The following is a 15,624-nucleotide window of genomic DNA, read 5'->3' on the forward strand; positions in this document are numbered from 1 at the left end:
ATATTCAGTGAAGGATCGTTAAAGCATTCAGGATAATTTTTCTGTGAGGTGAGAACCACCCCTGAGCCATGGCATTGTTACTGACTGACACAGTGCCCTGTGTTAGGACGGGGTTGATTAGCACGGGATACTGTGAGTGACCAGATCCCACGGTGCAAAGTGTGTGGGGACACGGGCTCTGGGACAGCTCATTGCCGTCTCCCTGGCTAAATAGACAGTCATCAGTCACTGCATGCGCTCTGACACACACAACAGGCTTTGGCGAGCGCGGGGGGTCTGGAAGAGTTATGGGGTTGTGGGCAAGGGGTGGTGTTGGGGGCCACGTGTGGGATTGAACCTCAACAAGATTCAGTCGAGAACAGGAGACAATTAAGTCCCTTGACTTGAACCTATTTGCCATTTAATTGAACAATTGCTGATCTGTATTTTAACTCCATCTACTCACCATGGTTCCGTATCCCTTAAACCCTTACCCCAAAAGATCTACCCCTCAGTTTGAAAATTCTTAATTTAACGCCCCCGCTCCCTTCCCCCAGAGTTTCACGGGAGGGGGATACAGATTCCCAATGCCCTCTTTGTGAAGGCGTGCTTCCTGCAATCACTGAACGAACTGCCTCGAATTCCTGGTCCTGCCCCTTGCTGGAGATTTCCCCCCACCAGAGGAAATATTCACCCTGTCGAATCCTTTAATCATCTTAAAACAACTTGATTAGATCACCCTTTAATCTCCTGCACTTGAGGGAAGACTAGCCTGGCCTGTGTAAGCTGAGCCCATCCGTATCGTTCCTGAGGAGCAGTGCCAAGACTGAGCACTGTGGATGGAGTGTGACGAGATCTGTGTATAACTGGGGGATGTCTGTATTCCAGGCCCCTCTGCAGGGAGGGGAAGTATCTTTTATTTGAGATGTGGGTGGGTTGGACAGGAGTGAGGGAAGTGAGAGAGCCAGGACACAGTGCGGAGTGGGGTTGGTGCCGAGGTGAAGGTTTGTTCTCTCTCCATTAGGCAGCTTATCGGGACAACACTGTGGGTCTGCCCAGGTTCAGCCCTGCCGAGAACGTGGAGAAGATTGATCAGAGGTTGCTCCATTCGTTCCTGCGGAATTACTACACTCCGGACAGGTTGGTGCTGGCTGGAGTCGGAGTGGATCACGAGCAGCTGGTGGAATACGCAAACAGATACCTTCTGGGTACGAGAGCCTGTGTGAAACCTACTTTCATTGTCTCTGTATCCACTCCCAGAATGAAGCAGATTCACGAGGTCATTCCCAAAGACTTGTCCAATCCGACAGCAGGAGACCATTCAGCCCATCATGCCTGTGCTAGCTCTGGAGTCACCCAGTTAGTCCCCGCTCTTCCCTGTAACCTGGCAGGTGTCACATTATCGCGTAATTATCCAATCTGCCTCCAACATCCTCTCAGGGAGCACATTCCAGATCCCCCTAACTCGTCTATAACATTTCCTGCATCTCCTGCGGCTCCTTTGCCAATTACTTTCAAACAGTTACTGACCCCCCCCCGGCAGTGGCAACAGTTTTATTCGATCAGGACTCTTCATGATGTTGAAATGCCTCTCGGTTCAAAATAGAACAATCCCAGTTTTTATAAACGGCTGTTCAACAACTGTCCAAGTGAGAAGACCGAGCCTCCGTTAAACACCTTTCCTGAAAGATGGTATCTCCAACAGTGCAGCACTCCCTCAGTACTGACCCTCTGACAGTGCGGCACTCCCTCAGTACTGACCCTCTGACAGTGCGGCACTCCCTCAGTACTGACCCTCTGACAGTGCGGCACTCCCTCAGTACTGACCCTCTGACAGTGCAGCACTCCCTCAGTACTGACCCTCTGACAGTGCGGCACTCCCTCAGTACTGACCCTCTGACAGTGCGGCACTCCCTCAGTACTGACCCTCTGACAGTGCAGCACTCCCTCAGTACTCGTTCACAGATGCTGTGGTGCTCCCTTGGTGCTGCACATAAGGGTGTTGATCTGGATTATGGGCTCAAATGTCCAGACTGTGGGTTAAACGCACAATTGACAGACGCAGAGATAACTGCTGCCCACTGAGCCCTGACTGACACTGTGCTGAGGGGAGAGGTCAGGGGTCAGGTGGGGTCTGTGGATCTATTTAGTTACACTGATCAATCTCTCTCTCTCTCTCTCTCTCTCTCTCTCCAATGCCTCACAGGGGTGACCCCAGTCTGGGGCCCAGGAAAGCTCACTGATGTGGATCAGTCTGTCTCCCAGTACACTGGAGGAATCGTGAAGGTGAGACACAGCCCTTCACTGCAGCGATCAGTCCCCAGGGCAATTCAACCGGGAATAGAATTATGATCTGGAAATAAAATACAGAGCTGTGGGGTGAAGGTGTGGGAGTGGCATTGGGGGAATTGCCTTTGATGGGAGCCAGCCAACACACAGTGGACTGAATGGCCGCCTCCTGTGCTGTAACTTCTGATTTTATATTTCCACAAAGAAAAACCCTGGGGAAACTTCCTGCCTGGAGATGACCCTGCAGCAGCCGCACTGAGTGGACACTAGGTGGAGACAGGGCATCCCACACCTGTCGAGGATCCGTGCTCTCTGTCTGCCTTCGTCAGTCTGTTGCCCTCCGCTCCTCATCCTCCTTCGCTAGCTGGGATTGAAGGGCGGGGGATCGGAAGTTGTGCGGGGGGCTGGGGCGAGACCACTATACTTTAAAAAAAAAAAAAAAAAAAATTTAGAGTACCCAATTCATTTTTTCCAATTATGGGGCAGTTTAGCGTGGCCAATCCACCTACCCTGCACATCTTTGGGTTGTGGGGGCAAAACCCACGCAGACACGGGGAGAATGTGCAAACTCCAACGTCAGTGACCCAGAACCGGGATCGAACCTGGGCGCTGTGAGGCAGCAGTGCTAACCACTGCGCCACCGTGCTACCCGGAGACCACTATACTATACTAGTGGGGACCCACCAGTGGGGAATGAAGCGATGGGGTTCTGGGGCTACTGTGGTGAGTGGAGTGGGATCTGGGGGTTTAGAGGGTGGTGCATTCCGTCCTTTTCCCTCGAACAAAAGAACGAAGAAAAGTACAGCACAGGAACAGGCCCTTCGGCCCTCCAAGCCCGTGCCGACCATGCTGCCCGACTCAACTAAAATCTTCCACACTTCCTGGGTCCGTATCCCTCTATTCCCATCCTATTCATGTATTTTTACCCTCTCCTCAGATGTAACCCCCCCCCCCGTTGGGGTCATGTGGGTGACACTGACTGTCTGGACTAGCTCGACCAGCCTCCTGTTGTTTTGGGGAGGGCGGGAGGCAGAGTTGGGGAGGGTCTCGGCAACACAACCCACAGTATCTCTGATTCCCCAGGTGGAGAAAGACATGACTGACGTCAGCCTGGGGCCCACTCCCATACCGGAGCTCTCACACATCATGATTGGATTAGAAAGCTGCTCCTTCCTGGTGAGTACCTTTTACAATCACACTAATTGCTTTCAATTATTGATTGCATTGGGGAGTGCGGTGTAATAATAATCCGGAGAGAATTAATCCAAACACGGCAGCTTGGAATTGGACTTCAGTTTCATTCTGGAAGTAAAGCTCCCCGGGTCTGTAAAAGGGACAATGAAGCTGTGAGTTTGTCATTAAAATACAGACCAGTCACTAATGTAACTGTGCTGCTGGCAGATTGGAGAAGAGGAGATTTGATCGAGGCGTATAAAATCCTGAGGGATCTGAGTAGACTGGGAGGAACTGTTCCCCTTGGGGAAAGGATAGGGAACGAGAGGGGGCAGATTTAAATTATGTAGAAAAAGAAGCGAGAGTGTTATGAGGAAAAGTGATTCGGTTTTGGAAGGCTCTGCCCCAGGCTGTGGTGGAGGGCGGTTCAATTGAAGCATTCGAGGGACTTAAACTGTTATCCGAAAAGGAAGAATGTGGGGCGAAGGTTGGGGATATCAAGAAGACCACTTCAAGAAGAACACCATCAACTGGTGCCAAAGAAGAACCAGGCAACGCGCCTCAACCACTACCATCCGGTGGCCTTGACATCGATCATTATGAAGTGCTTCAAGAGGTTGGTCATAAGACGCATCAACTCCATACTCCCAGAACGCCTTGATCCACTGCAATTCGCATACCGCCGCAACAGGTCCACAGCAGGCGCCATCTCCCTGGCCCTACACATCCCTAGAGCACCTCGACAACAAGGATTCCTACGTCAGACTCCTATTTATTGACTACACCGCCTTGAACACCATAATCCCAGCCAAGCTCATATCAAAGCTCCAAAGCCTAGGACTTGGCTCCTCCCTGCAACAAGATCCTCGACTTCCTGACCCATAGACCACAATCAGTAAGGATAAACAACAACACCTCCTCCACGATAGTCCTCAATACCGGGGCCCCGCAAGGCTGCGTACTTAACCCCCTACTCTACTCCCTGTACACACACGACTGTGGCAAAATTCAGCTCCAACTTCATCTACACGTTTGCTGACGATACGACTGGAGTGAGTCAGATCTCACAGGAGGGAAATAGAGAACCTAGTGGAGTGGTGTAACGACAATAATCTCTCCCTCAACGTCAGCAAAACTAAGGAGCTGGTCATTGACTTCAAGAAGCAAAGTATCGTACACACCCCTGTCTGCATCAGTAGTGCCGAGGTGGAGATGGTTGACAGCTTCAAATTCCTGGATGTGCACATCACCAACAATCTGTCCTGGTCCACCCACGTTGACGCTAGGACCAAGAAAGCACAACAGCGCCTTTACTTCCTCAGGAAACTAAGGAAATTCGGTACATCCACATTGAGTCTTATCAAATTTTACAGATGCACCATAGAAAGCATCCTATCCGGCTGCATCACAGCCTGGTATGGCAACTGCTCGGCCCAAGACCGTAAGAAACTACAGAGTCGTGAACACAGATTCGTCCACCACACAAACCTGCCTCCCATCCATTGACTCTGTCTACACCTCCCGCTGCCTTGGGAAAGCGTAATCAAAGACTCTCTCACCCGGGTTATTCTGTCCGGGCTGGTTTAGCACACTGGGCTAAATCGCTGGCTTTGAAAGCAGACCAAGGCAGGCCAGCAGCACGGTTCAATTCCCGTACCAGCCTCCCCGAACACGCGCCGGAATGTGGCGACTAGGGGCTTTTCACGGTAACTTCATTTGAAACCTACTTGTGACAATAAGCGATTTTCATTTCTTCCAAATTCTTCCATCGGGCAGGAGATACAAAAGTCTGAGAACACGCACTAACAGATTCAAAAACAGCTTCTTCCCCGCTGTTACCAGATTCCTAAACGACCCTCTTATGGACTGAACTGATCTCCCCGCCCCTCTTCTCTATTGAGTAGCACTACGCTCCGTATGCTTCACCCGATGCCTGTGTCCATGTATTTACATTGTGTATTTATCATGTACGGAATGATCTGTCTGGACTGTACGCAGAACAGTAGTTTTCACTGTACCTCTGTACACCTGACAAATCTAAACCTAATCTAACTGTGGTGGGGAATCGCACTATGTAAATTGCTCATCATTCAGCGAGCTCGCAAAGGGCCGATGGCGCAAATGGCTTGTAGTGTGGTAAGAATTCTGTGAATGTGGATGTCCCTATAGGAAGGGAAGGTGCAGTATTTACCCGATCTAGGATTATATGTGACTCCAGTGCCACTGCAATGTGGTTGACTCTGAAGTAATCACTCCGTTTGTATCGAACCCACTAGCAAGCGGTTCAAAGGGACTCACCACCACCGCCTCAGAGTAACCAGAGATGAGGGATAAATGTGGCCTTGCCAGTGACAGCCACAGCCCGGGAACCTGACTCCGTTCCCGAGTTAAGGTGAGGACTCCAGGCTGTACTTGTTGGGAAGTATAAATCTGCACCAGGTGACGACAAGGTCAGGATGTACTCCCACAGTCAAATAGTCGTCTGGTCAGAGCCTACCGAGGAATAGGTGCAGGGAGCAGCCACAATCCACGGAATCTGTAAACCCTGGAAGGAGGAAGGACAGTGAAGTGCGGGGGGAGAAGAATTAACCTGATGGTATTTCAAAAGTTAGTTGTTGGATTGAAATGTGTCTGACAGAAGGATGGTTGGCTGGACTGCAAGTGACTGGCAGGCGGTTCCAGCCCTGTGCTTAGAGGGGTCTGCTTGTTAAATGAGGGCTGTGTGGAGCAGCGCAATGGTATCCCCAAACAGGAAAATGTGCTTTCAAACCTTTCTTTCCACATTTCACGGAGATTCCATCAGATGGGCAGCTCAGCAGGGAGAGAGGAACAGAGAGCTCCGTCTACACTGTTCCCGTCAAACAGGGCAGTCTTTAAAAGCAGGTCAAATCCAACCTGATCAATTACTACCCCATCAGTCTACTCTTGATCATCAGTAAAGTGATGGAAGAAGACATCAACAGAGCTATCACCCATCACTTGCTCAGCACTAACCTGCTCACGGATGCTCAGTTTGGGTTTCGCCAGGGTCACTCAGCTCCTGACAATACAGCCTTGGTTCAAAGATGGACATAGAGCTGAATTCCAGAGGTGAGGTGAGAGTGACTGCCCTCGACATCCAGGCAGCATTTGACCGAGTTTGGCATCAAGGAGCCCGAGCTAAACTGGAGTCAATGGGAATCAGGGGGAAAACTCTCCGCTGGTTGGAGTCATACCTCATACCCGGCACAAAGGAAGGTGGTTGTGGTGGTTGGAGGTCAATCATCTCAGCTCCAGGACATCACTGTAGGAGTTGAAAAATGAAATGAAATGAAAATCGCTTATTGTCACAAGTCGGCTTCAATGAAGTTACTGTGAAAAGCCCCTAGTCGCCACATTCCGGCGCCTGTTCGGGGAGGCTGGTACGGGAATCGAACCGTGCCGCTGGCCTGCCTTGGTCTGCTTTAAAAGCCAGCGATTTAGCCCTGTGCTAAAACCAGCCCCATGTTCCTCACCAACCAAAACCAACCAGTTCCTCATGATAGTGTCTGAGGCCCAACCATCTTCACCAAAAACCTTCCTTATAGCATAAGGTCAGATGTGAGAATGTGTAGTCATCAGCGAACAATGTTCAGATCCATTTGCGACTCCTCAGACAGTGAAGCAGTCCCTGTTCAAATGCAGCAAGACCTGGACAATGTCCAGGTATGGGCTGACAAGTGGCAAGTAACCTTTGCACCGAATAAGTGCCAGGTAATGACCACCTCCCAACAAGAGAGGATCTAACCATTGCCCCTTGACAGAAGAGAAACTGAACTGGACTCAGCCCTATAAATACTGTGGCTACAAGAGCAGGTCAGAGGCTGGGAATCCTGCAGTGAGTAACTCACTTCCTGAACTCCCCCAAAGCCTGTCCACATCTACAAGGCACAAGTCAGGGGTGTAATGGAATACTCTCCAATTGCCTGGGTGAGAGCAGCACCACAACACTCAAGAAACTCAACACCATCCAGGACAAAGCAGCCGCTTGATTGGCAGCCCGTCTACCACCTTAAACGTTCAGTCCCTCCACCACTGACGCACAGTGGCAGCCGTGTGCACCATCTACAAGATGCACCAAAGCTCCTTCGACAGTATCATCCAAAGCCACAACCACTGCCATCTAGAGTGACAAGAACAGAAGATACCTGGACAGGTACAGCACGGGGTTAGGTGCAGAGTAAAGCTCCCTCTACACTGTCCCCATCACTCATTCCCAGGACAGGTACAGCACGGGGTTAGATACAGAGTAAAGCTCCCATTACACTGTCCCCATCAAACGTCCTCAGGACAGGTACAGCACGGGGTTAGATACAGAGTAAAGCTCCCTCTACACTGTCCCCATCAAACGTCCTCAGGACAGGTACAGCACGGGGTTAGATACAGAGTAAAGCTCCCTCTACACTGTCCCCATCAAACACTCCCAGGACAGGTACAGCACGGGGTTAGATACAGAGTAAAACTCCCTCTACACTGTCCCCATCAAACACTCCCAGGACAGGTACAGCACGGGGTTAGATACAGAGTAAAGCTCCCTCTACACTGTCCCCATCAAACACTCCCAGGACAGGTACAGCACGGGGTTAGATACAGAGTAAAACTCCCTCTACACTGTCCCCATCAAACACTCCCAGGACAGGTACAGCACAGGGTTAGTTACAGAGTAAAACTCCCTCTACACTGTCCCCATCAAACACTCCCAGGACAGGTAAAGCACGGGGTTAGACACAGAGTAAAGCTCCCTCTGTTGTGTGGGGTTGGGGCTATGTGAAGTTTGAGTGACTGAAATACTTTTATTGGTTACAGGAGGACGATTTCATCCCCTTTGCCGTACTTAACATGATGATGGGCGGCGGGGGCTCTTTCTCAGCTGGGGGCCCAGGGAAGGGCATGTTCACCAGACTCTACCTCAACGTCTTGAACAGGTTTGTACTGCTCTCCCTTACAGTCTGGGTCTGAGCTCCGGGATTGGTGGCTGAATTAGGCGCAAGTATCTAGTTGTGAGGAGAGTGGATCTGGGGGACTGAACAGAACCGGGGGTCGATCTGCTGGAGTGGGAACGGTGACGTCAGGGCTTTGTCTCACTTTGAGGGAGTGGGTTGCTGTCCTCGGAGTTGTACCCACTGGCAGAAATCCCCCTAGCACAGGCGAGGAGAGGCAACAGTGAAGTCATCCTTCCCCCTGCCTTCTGCAGACACCTCACTGGGCATGGAGCTGGTACCAGGTTACCTGCGATGTGGGAGGTGTCGCGTGCAGGGAGACGGGCCCAGGGGAGAGTGAACACTAATATGAGGTTGCTTTACACTGGAATCTAACCAGCAGCAGCCACGGCTAAGGTTAATATATAAATAAATAAAACTGGCATCGGCCAGGTTCCTGACTGTCTTTGCAAAACTTTTAAAGCAAAATTAAGTTGAAAAGAGACAGAACGGCTCCTGTTTCTGTTGTGCCTTTCACCACCTCAGGATGCTCCAAATTGCTTTATATCAGGGGGGTACTTCTTTGCAGTGCATTGTGGGAAGTGGAGCTGCTACTTTAGACACAGCAAGATCCCGCAGGATGTAAGGTGATAACGGCCGGATCATCTGTTTTTATTTTGTTGACTGAAGAATAAATCTTGGCTTCAGGTCACCAGGGAGAACTCAGGTGCTCTCGTGTGAAATGGCGGCCATGAAATCTTTTTACGTCCATCTTGGACACACATGATCCGAAAGACAGCACATCCGACAGTGCAGCTTTCCCTCGGTACTCTGCCGGGAGTTCAGCCAGGATTCCGGGGTCGTCTTTGGAGCGGGGCTCGAATCCACAAAACTCTGCCCATTGCTGACACACGGAATTGAACAGGGAGAGGAACAGACTTCACGATTTCCAATCCATTGAAATGCTAGAGTTTATCTTGTTCTGGTTATAAACCTCACGCTGAACAGTTCTCTCCCTCCCTCAGACACCACTGGATGTACAATGCCACAGCCTATCACCACAGCTATGAGGACACTGGGCTCCTGTGTATACACGCCAGTGCGGATCCGAGACAGGTACGCAACCCTCTATCAATGTGATGCCTTTCAGAAGCTGACTGCAGTGCGGTACCGTATGGACCCGCTCGGCATAACTGTTGAGTCCTCCCTGATTTGCAGCTCACCCTGATTATCTTTTCTCATCTCGTAGGTCAGGGAGATGGTGGAAATTATCACTCGAGAATTCATTTCAATGACTGGCTCGGTGGGAGAGGTGAGTGCACGGATTTCACCGGGAAATCACGCCATGAAACCAATACTTTATACAGCCACGTTGGTCAGACAGAGGGGCAGATACAGACAGGCAGAGGCAGCTCCACCGTAACACACATTCCAACCGGTAATGACAGTGGTGTAAGACTTGGTGCAATGTGAGTGCCTGGAACATTATGGCACCTTTTCTCTGCCCTGGTCAGTGCCGATTATGCTCACCTCAGAGTCACCCCTCTGAGGATTCAGGCCACGCTCCTGAAACATAATCACAATCTGTACATTCCAGTGCTGCACTGTTAGAGGAGCCGGCTTTCTGAAGAGGCTTTAAACTGAGGCCACACCTGCAAACCCACAGCTCTGGAGCTTACTGCTGCTGATGTCAGTGCGAACGGGACAGAGTAGAGGAATCTTTACTCTGTATCTAACCCCGTGCTGTACCTGTCCTGGGAGTGTTTGATGGGGACAGTGCAGAGGAAGCTTTACTCTGTATCTAACCCCGTGCTGTACCTGTCCTGGGAGTGTTTGATGGGGACAGTGCAGAGGGAGCTTTACTCTGTATCTAACCCCGTGCTGTACCTGTCCTGGGAGTGTTTGATGGGGACAGTGCAGAGGGAGCTTTACTCTGTATCTAACCCCGTGCTGTATCTGTCCTGGGAGTGTTTGATGGGGACAGTGCAGAGGGAGCTTTACTCTGTATCTAACCCCGTGCTGTATCTGTCCTGGGAGTGTTTGATGGGGACAGTGCAGAGGGAGCTTTACTCTGTATCTAACCCCGTGCTGTACCTGTCCTGGGAGTGTTTGATGGGGACAGTGCAGAGGGAGCTTTACTCTGTATCTAACCCCGTGCTGTACCTGTCCTGGGAGGGTTTGACGGGGACAGTGTAGAGAGAGCTTTACTCTGTATCTAACCCCGTGCTGTACCTGTCCTGGGAGTGTTTGATGGGGACAGTGTAGAGGGAGATTTACTCTGTATCTAACCCCGTGCTGTACCTGTCCTGGGAGTGTTTGATGGGGTCAGTGTAGAGGGAGATTTACTCTGTATCTAACCCCGTGCTGTACCTGTCCTGGGAGTGTTTGATGGGGACAGTGGAGAGGAGGGAGCTTTACTCTGTAACCAACCCCCGTGCTGTACCTGTCCTGGGAGTGTTTGATGGGGACAGTGTAGAGGGAGCTTTACTCTGTGCTGCATCTGTCCTGGGAGTGTTTGATGGGGACAGTGAAGAGCGAGCTTTACTCTGTATCTAACCCCGTGCTGTATCTGTCCTGGGAGTGTTTGATGGGGACAGTGCAGAGGGAGCTTTACTCTGTATCTAACCCCGTGCTGTACCTGTCCTGGGAGGGTTTGACGGGGACAGTGTAGAGAGAGCTTTACTCTGTATCTAACCCCGTGCTGTATCTGTCCTGGGAGTGTTTAATGGGGACAGTGTAGAGGGAGCTTTACTCTGTATCTAACCCCGTGCTGTACCTGTCCTGGGAGGGTTTGACGGGGACAGTGTAGAGAGAGCTTTACTCTGTATCTAACCCCGTGCTGTATCTGTCCTGGGAGGGTTTGACGGGGACAGTGTAGAGAGAGCTTTACTCTGTATCTAACCCCGTGCTGTATCTGTCCTGGGAGTGTTTAATGGGGACAGTGTAGAGGGAGCTTTACCCTGTATCTAACCCCGTGCTGTACCTGTCCTGGGAGTGTTTGATGGGGACAGTGTAGAGGGAGCTTTACTCTGAATCTAACCCCGTGCTGTACCTGTCCTGGGAGTGTTTGATGGGGACAGTGTAGAGGGAGCTTTACTCTGTATCTAACCCCGTGCTGCACCTGTCCTGGGAGGGTTTGATGGAGACAGTGTAGAGGGAGCTTTACTCTGTATCTAACCCCGTGCTGTACCTGTCCTGGGAGTGTTTGATGGGGACAGTGTAGAGCGAGCTTTACTCTGTATCTAACCCCGTGCTGTACCTGTCCTGGGAGTGTTTGATGGGGACAGTGTAGAGGGAGCTTTACTCTCTATCTAACCCCGTGCTGTACGTGTCCTGGGAGTGTTTGATGGGACAGTGTAGAGGGAGCGTTACTCTGTATCTAACCTCGTGCTGTACCTGTCCTGAGAGTGTTTGATGGGGACAGTGTAGAGGGAGCTTTACTCTGTATCTAACCCCGTGCTGTACCTGTCCTGGGAGTGTTTGATGGGGACAGTGGAGAGGGAGCTTTGCTCTGTATCTAACCCTGTGCTGTACCTGTCCTGGGAGTGTTTGATGGGGACAGATAAGAGGGAGCTTTACTCTGTATCTAACCCCGTGCTGTACCTGTCCTGGGAGTGTTTGATGGGGACAGTGTAGAGAGAGCTTTACTCTGTATCTAACCCCGTGCTGTACCTGTCCTGGGAGTGTTTGATGGGGAAAGTGTAGAGGGAGCTTTACTCTGTATCTAACCCCGTGCTGTACCTGCCCTGGGAGTGTTTGATGGGGACAGTGTAGAGAGAGCTTTACTCTGTATCTAACCCCGTGCTGTATCTGTCCTGGGAGTGTTTAATGGGGACAGTGTAGAGGGAGCTTTACCCTGTATCTAACCCCGTGCTGCACCTGTCCTGGGAGGGTTTGATGGGGACAGTGTAGAGGGAGCTTTACTCTGTATCTAACCCCGTGCTGTACCTGTCCTGGGAGTGTTTGATGGGGACAGTGTAGAGGGAGCTTTACTCTGTATCTAACCCCGTGCTGTACCTGTCCTGGGAGTGTTTGATGGGGACAGTGTAGAGGGAGCTTTACTCTGTATCTAACCCCGTGCTGTACCTGTCCTGGGAGTGTTTGATGGGGACAGTGTAGAGAGAGCTTTACTCTGTATCTAACCCCGTGCTGTACCTGTCCTGGGAGTGTTTGATGGGGACAGTGTAGAGGGAGCTTTACTCTGTATCTAACCCCGTGCTGCACCTGTCCTGGGAGGGTTTGATGGAGACAGTGTAGAGGGAGCTTTACTCTGTATCTAACCCCGTGCTGTACCTGTCCTGGGAGTGTTTGATGGGGACAGTGTAGAGCGAGCTTTACTCTGTATCTAACCCCGTGCTGTATCTGTCCTAGGAGTGTTTGATGGGGACAGTGTAGAGGGAGCTTTACTCTGTATCTAACCCCATGTTGTACCTGTCCTGGGAGTGTTTGATGGGGACAGTGTAGAGGGAGCTTTACTTGTATCTAACCCCGTGCTGTACCTGTCCTGGGAGTGTTTGATGGGGACAGTGGAGAGGAGGGAGCTTTATTCTGTAACCAACCCCCGTGCTGTACCTGTCCTGGGAGTGTTTGATGGGGACAGTGTAGAGGGAGCTTTACTCTGTGCTGTATCTGTCCTGGGAGTGTTTGATGGGGACAGTGAAGAGCGAGCTTTACTCTGTATCTAACCCCGTGCTGTATGTGTCCTGGGAGTGTTTGATGGGCACAGTGAAGAGCGAGCTTTACTCTGTATCTAACCCCGTGCTGTATCTGTCCTGGGAGTGTTTGATGGGGACAGTGTAGAGGGAGTTTACTCTGTATCTAACCCCGTGCTGTCCCTGTCCTGGGAGTGTTTGATGGGGACAGTGTAGATGGAGCTTTGCTCTGTATCTCACCCTGTGCTGTACCTGTCCTGGGAGTGTTTGATGGGGACAGTGTAGAGGGAGCTTTACTCTCTATCTAACCCCGTGCTGTACGTGTCCTGGGAGTGTTTGATGGGACAGTGTAGAGGGAGCGTTACTCTGTATCTAACCTCGTGCTGTACCTGTCCTGAGAGTGTTTGATGGGCACAGTGTAGAGGGAGCTTTACTCTGTATCGAACCCCGTGCTGTACCTGTCCTGGGAGTGTTTGATGGGGACAGTGGAGAGGGAGCTTTGCTCTGTATCTAACCCTGTGCTGTACCTGTCCTGGGAGTGTTTGATGGGGACAGTGTAGAGGGAGCTTTACTCTGTATCTAACCCCGTGCTGTACCTGTCCTGGGAGTGTTTGATGGGGACAGTGTAGAGAGAGCTTTACTCTGTATCTAACCCCGTGCTGGACCTGTCCTGGGAGTGTTTGATGGGGAAAGTGTAGAGGGAGCTTTACTCTGTATCTAACCCCGTGCTGTACCTGCCCTGGGAGTGTTTGATGGGGACAGTGTAGAGGGAGCTTTACTCTGTATCTAACCCCGTGCTGTACCTGTCCTGGGAGGGTTTGATGGGGACAGTGTAGAGGGAGCTTTACTCTGTATCTAACCCCGTGCTGTACCTGTCCTGGGAGTGTTTGATGGGGACAGTGTAGAGGGAGCTTTACTCTGTATCTAACCCCGTGCTGTACCTGTCCTGGGAGTGTTTGATGGGGACAGTGTAGAGGGAGCTTTACTCTGTATCTAACCCCGTGCTGTACCTGTCCTGGGAGTGTTTGATGGGGACAGTGTAGAGAGAGCTTTACTCTGTATCTAACCCCGTGCTGTACCTGTCCTGGGAGTGTTTGATGGGGACAGTGTAGAGGGAGCTTTACTCTGTATCTAACCCCGTGCTGCACCTGTCCTGGGAGGGTTTGATGGAGACAGTGTAGAGGGAGCTTTACTCTGTATCTAACCCCGTGCTGTACCTGTCCTGGGAGTGTTTGATGGGGACAGTGTAGAGCGAGCTTTACTCTGTATCTAACCCCGTGCTGTATCTGTCCTAGGAGTGTTTGATGGGGACAGTGTAGAGGGAGCTTTACTCTGTATCTAACCCCATGTTGTACCTGTCCTGGGAGTGTTTGATGGGGACAGTGTAGAGGGAGCTTTACTTGTATCTAACCCCGGGCTGTATCTGTCCTAGGAGTGTTTGATGGGGACAGTGTAGAGAGAGCTTTACTCTGTATCTAACCCCGTGCTGCACCTGTCCTGGGAGGGTTTGATGGAGACAGTGTAGAGGGAGCTTTACTCTGTATCTAACCCCGTGCTGTACCTGTCCTGGGAGGGTTTGATGGAGACAGTGTAGAGGGAGCTTTACTCTGTATCTAACCCCGTGCTGTACCTGTCCTGGGAGTGTTTGATGGGGACAGTGTAGAGCGAGCTTTACTCTGTATCTAACCCCGTGCTGTATCTGTCCTAGGAGTGTTTGATGGGGACAGTGTAGAGGGAGCTTTACTCTGTATCTAACCCCATGTTGTACCTGTCCTGGGAGTGTTTGATGGGGACAGTGTAGAGGGAGCTTTACTTGTATCTAACCCCGTGCTGTACCTGTCCTGGGAGTGTTTGATGGGGTCAGTGTAGAGGGAGATTTACTCTGTATCTAACCCCGTGCTGTACCTGTCCTGGGAGTGTTTGATGGGGACAGTGGAGAGGAGGGAGCTTTATTCTGTAACCAACCCCCGTGCTGTACCTGTCCTGGGAGTGTTTGATGGGGACAGTGTAGAGGGAGCTTTACTCTGTGCTGTATCTGTCCTGGGAGTGTTTGATGGGGACAGTGAAGAGCGAGCTTTACTCTGTATCTAACCCCGTGCTGTATGTGTCCTGGGAGTGTTTGATGGGGACAGTGAAGAGCGAGCTTTACTCTGTATCTAACCCCGTGCTGTATCTGTCCTGGGAGTGTTTGATGGGGACAGTGTAGAGGGAGTTTACTCTGTATCTAACCCCGTGCTGTCCCTGTCCTGGGAGTGTTTGATGGGGACAGTGTAGATGGAGCTTTGCTCTGTATCTCACCCTGTGCTGTACCTGTCCTGGGAGTGTTTGATGGGGACAGTGTAGAGGGAGCTTTACTCTGTATCTAACCCCGTGCTGTACCTGTCCTGGGAGTGTTTGATGGGGACAGTGTAGAGGGAGCTTTACTCTGTATCTAACCCCGTGCTGTACCTGTCCTGGGAGGGTTTGATGGAGACAGTGTAGAGGGAGCTTTACTCTGTATCTAACCCCGTGCTGTACCTGTCCTGGGAGTGTTTGATGGGGACAGTGTAGAGCGAGCTTTACTCTGTATCTAACCCCGTGCTGTATCTGTCCTA

At 51.1% G+C, this 15,624-nt stretch overlaps 1 protein-coding gene across 2 annotated transcripts in view; it reads left to right on the forward strand.

Moving 5' to 3' along the window:
* The window catches only part of pmpca (peptidase, mitochondrial processing subunit alpha), a 50,220-nt gene that overhangs the window by 18,476 nt on the left and 16,120 nt on the right, over nt 1-15,624 (forward strand). For both annotated transcript variants that reach the window (XM_072488888.1, XM_072488889.1), the window contains 6 exons: nt 1,004-1,187; nt 2,186-2,265; nt 3,352-3,444; nt 8,266-8,384; nt 9,404-9,494; nt 9,628-9,690. In XM_072488888.1, coding sequence (XP_072344989.1) covers nt 1,004-1,187; nt 2,186-2,265; nt 3,352-3,444; nt 8,266-8,384; nt 9,404-9,494; nt 9,628-9,690 — 630 coding nt within the window. The remainder of the gene's footprint in view (nt 1-1,003; nt 1,188-2,185; nt 2,266-3,351; nt 3,445-8,265; nt 8,385-9,403; nt 9,495-9,627; nt 9,691-15,624) is intronic.

Source organism: Scyliorhinus torazame, chromosome 22, assembly GCF_047496885.1.
Source record: "Scyliorhinus torazame isolate Kashiwa2021f chromosome 22, sScyTor2.1, whole genome shotgun sequence".
Taxonomy (NCBI): domain Eukaryota; kingdom Metazoa; phylum Chordata; class Chondrichthyes; order Carcharhiniformes; family Scyliorhinidae; genus Scyliorhinus; species Scyliorhinus torazame.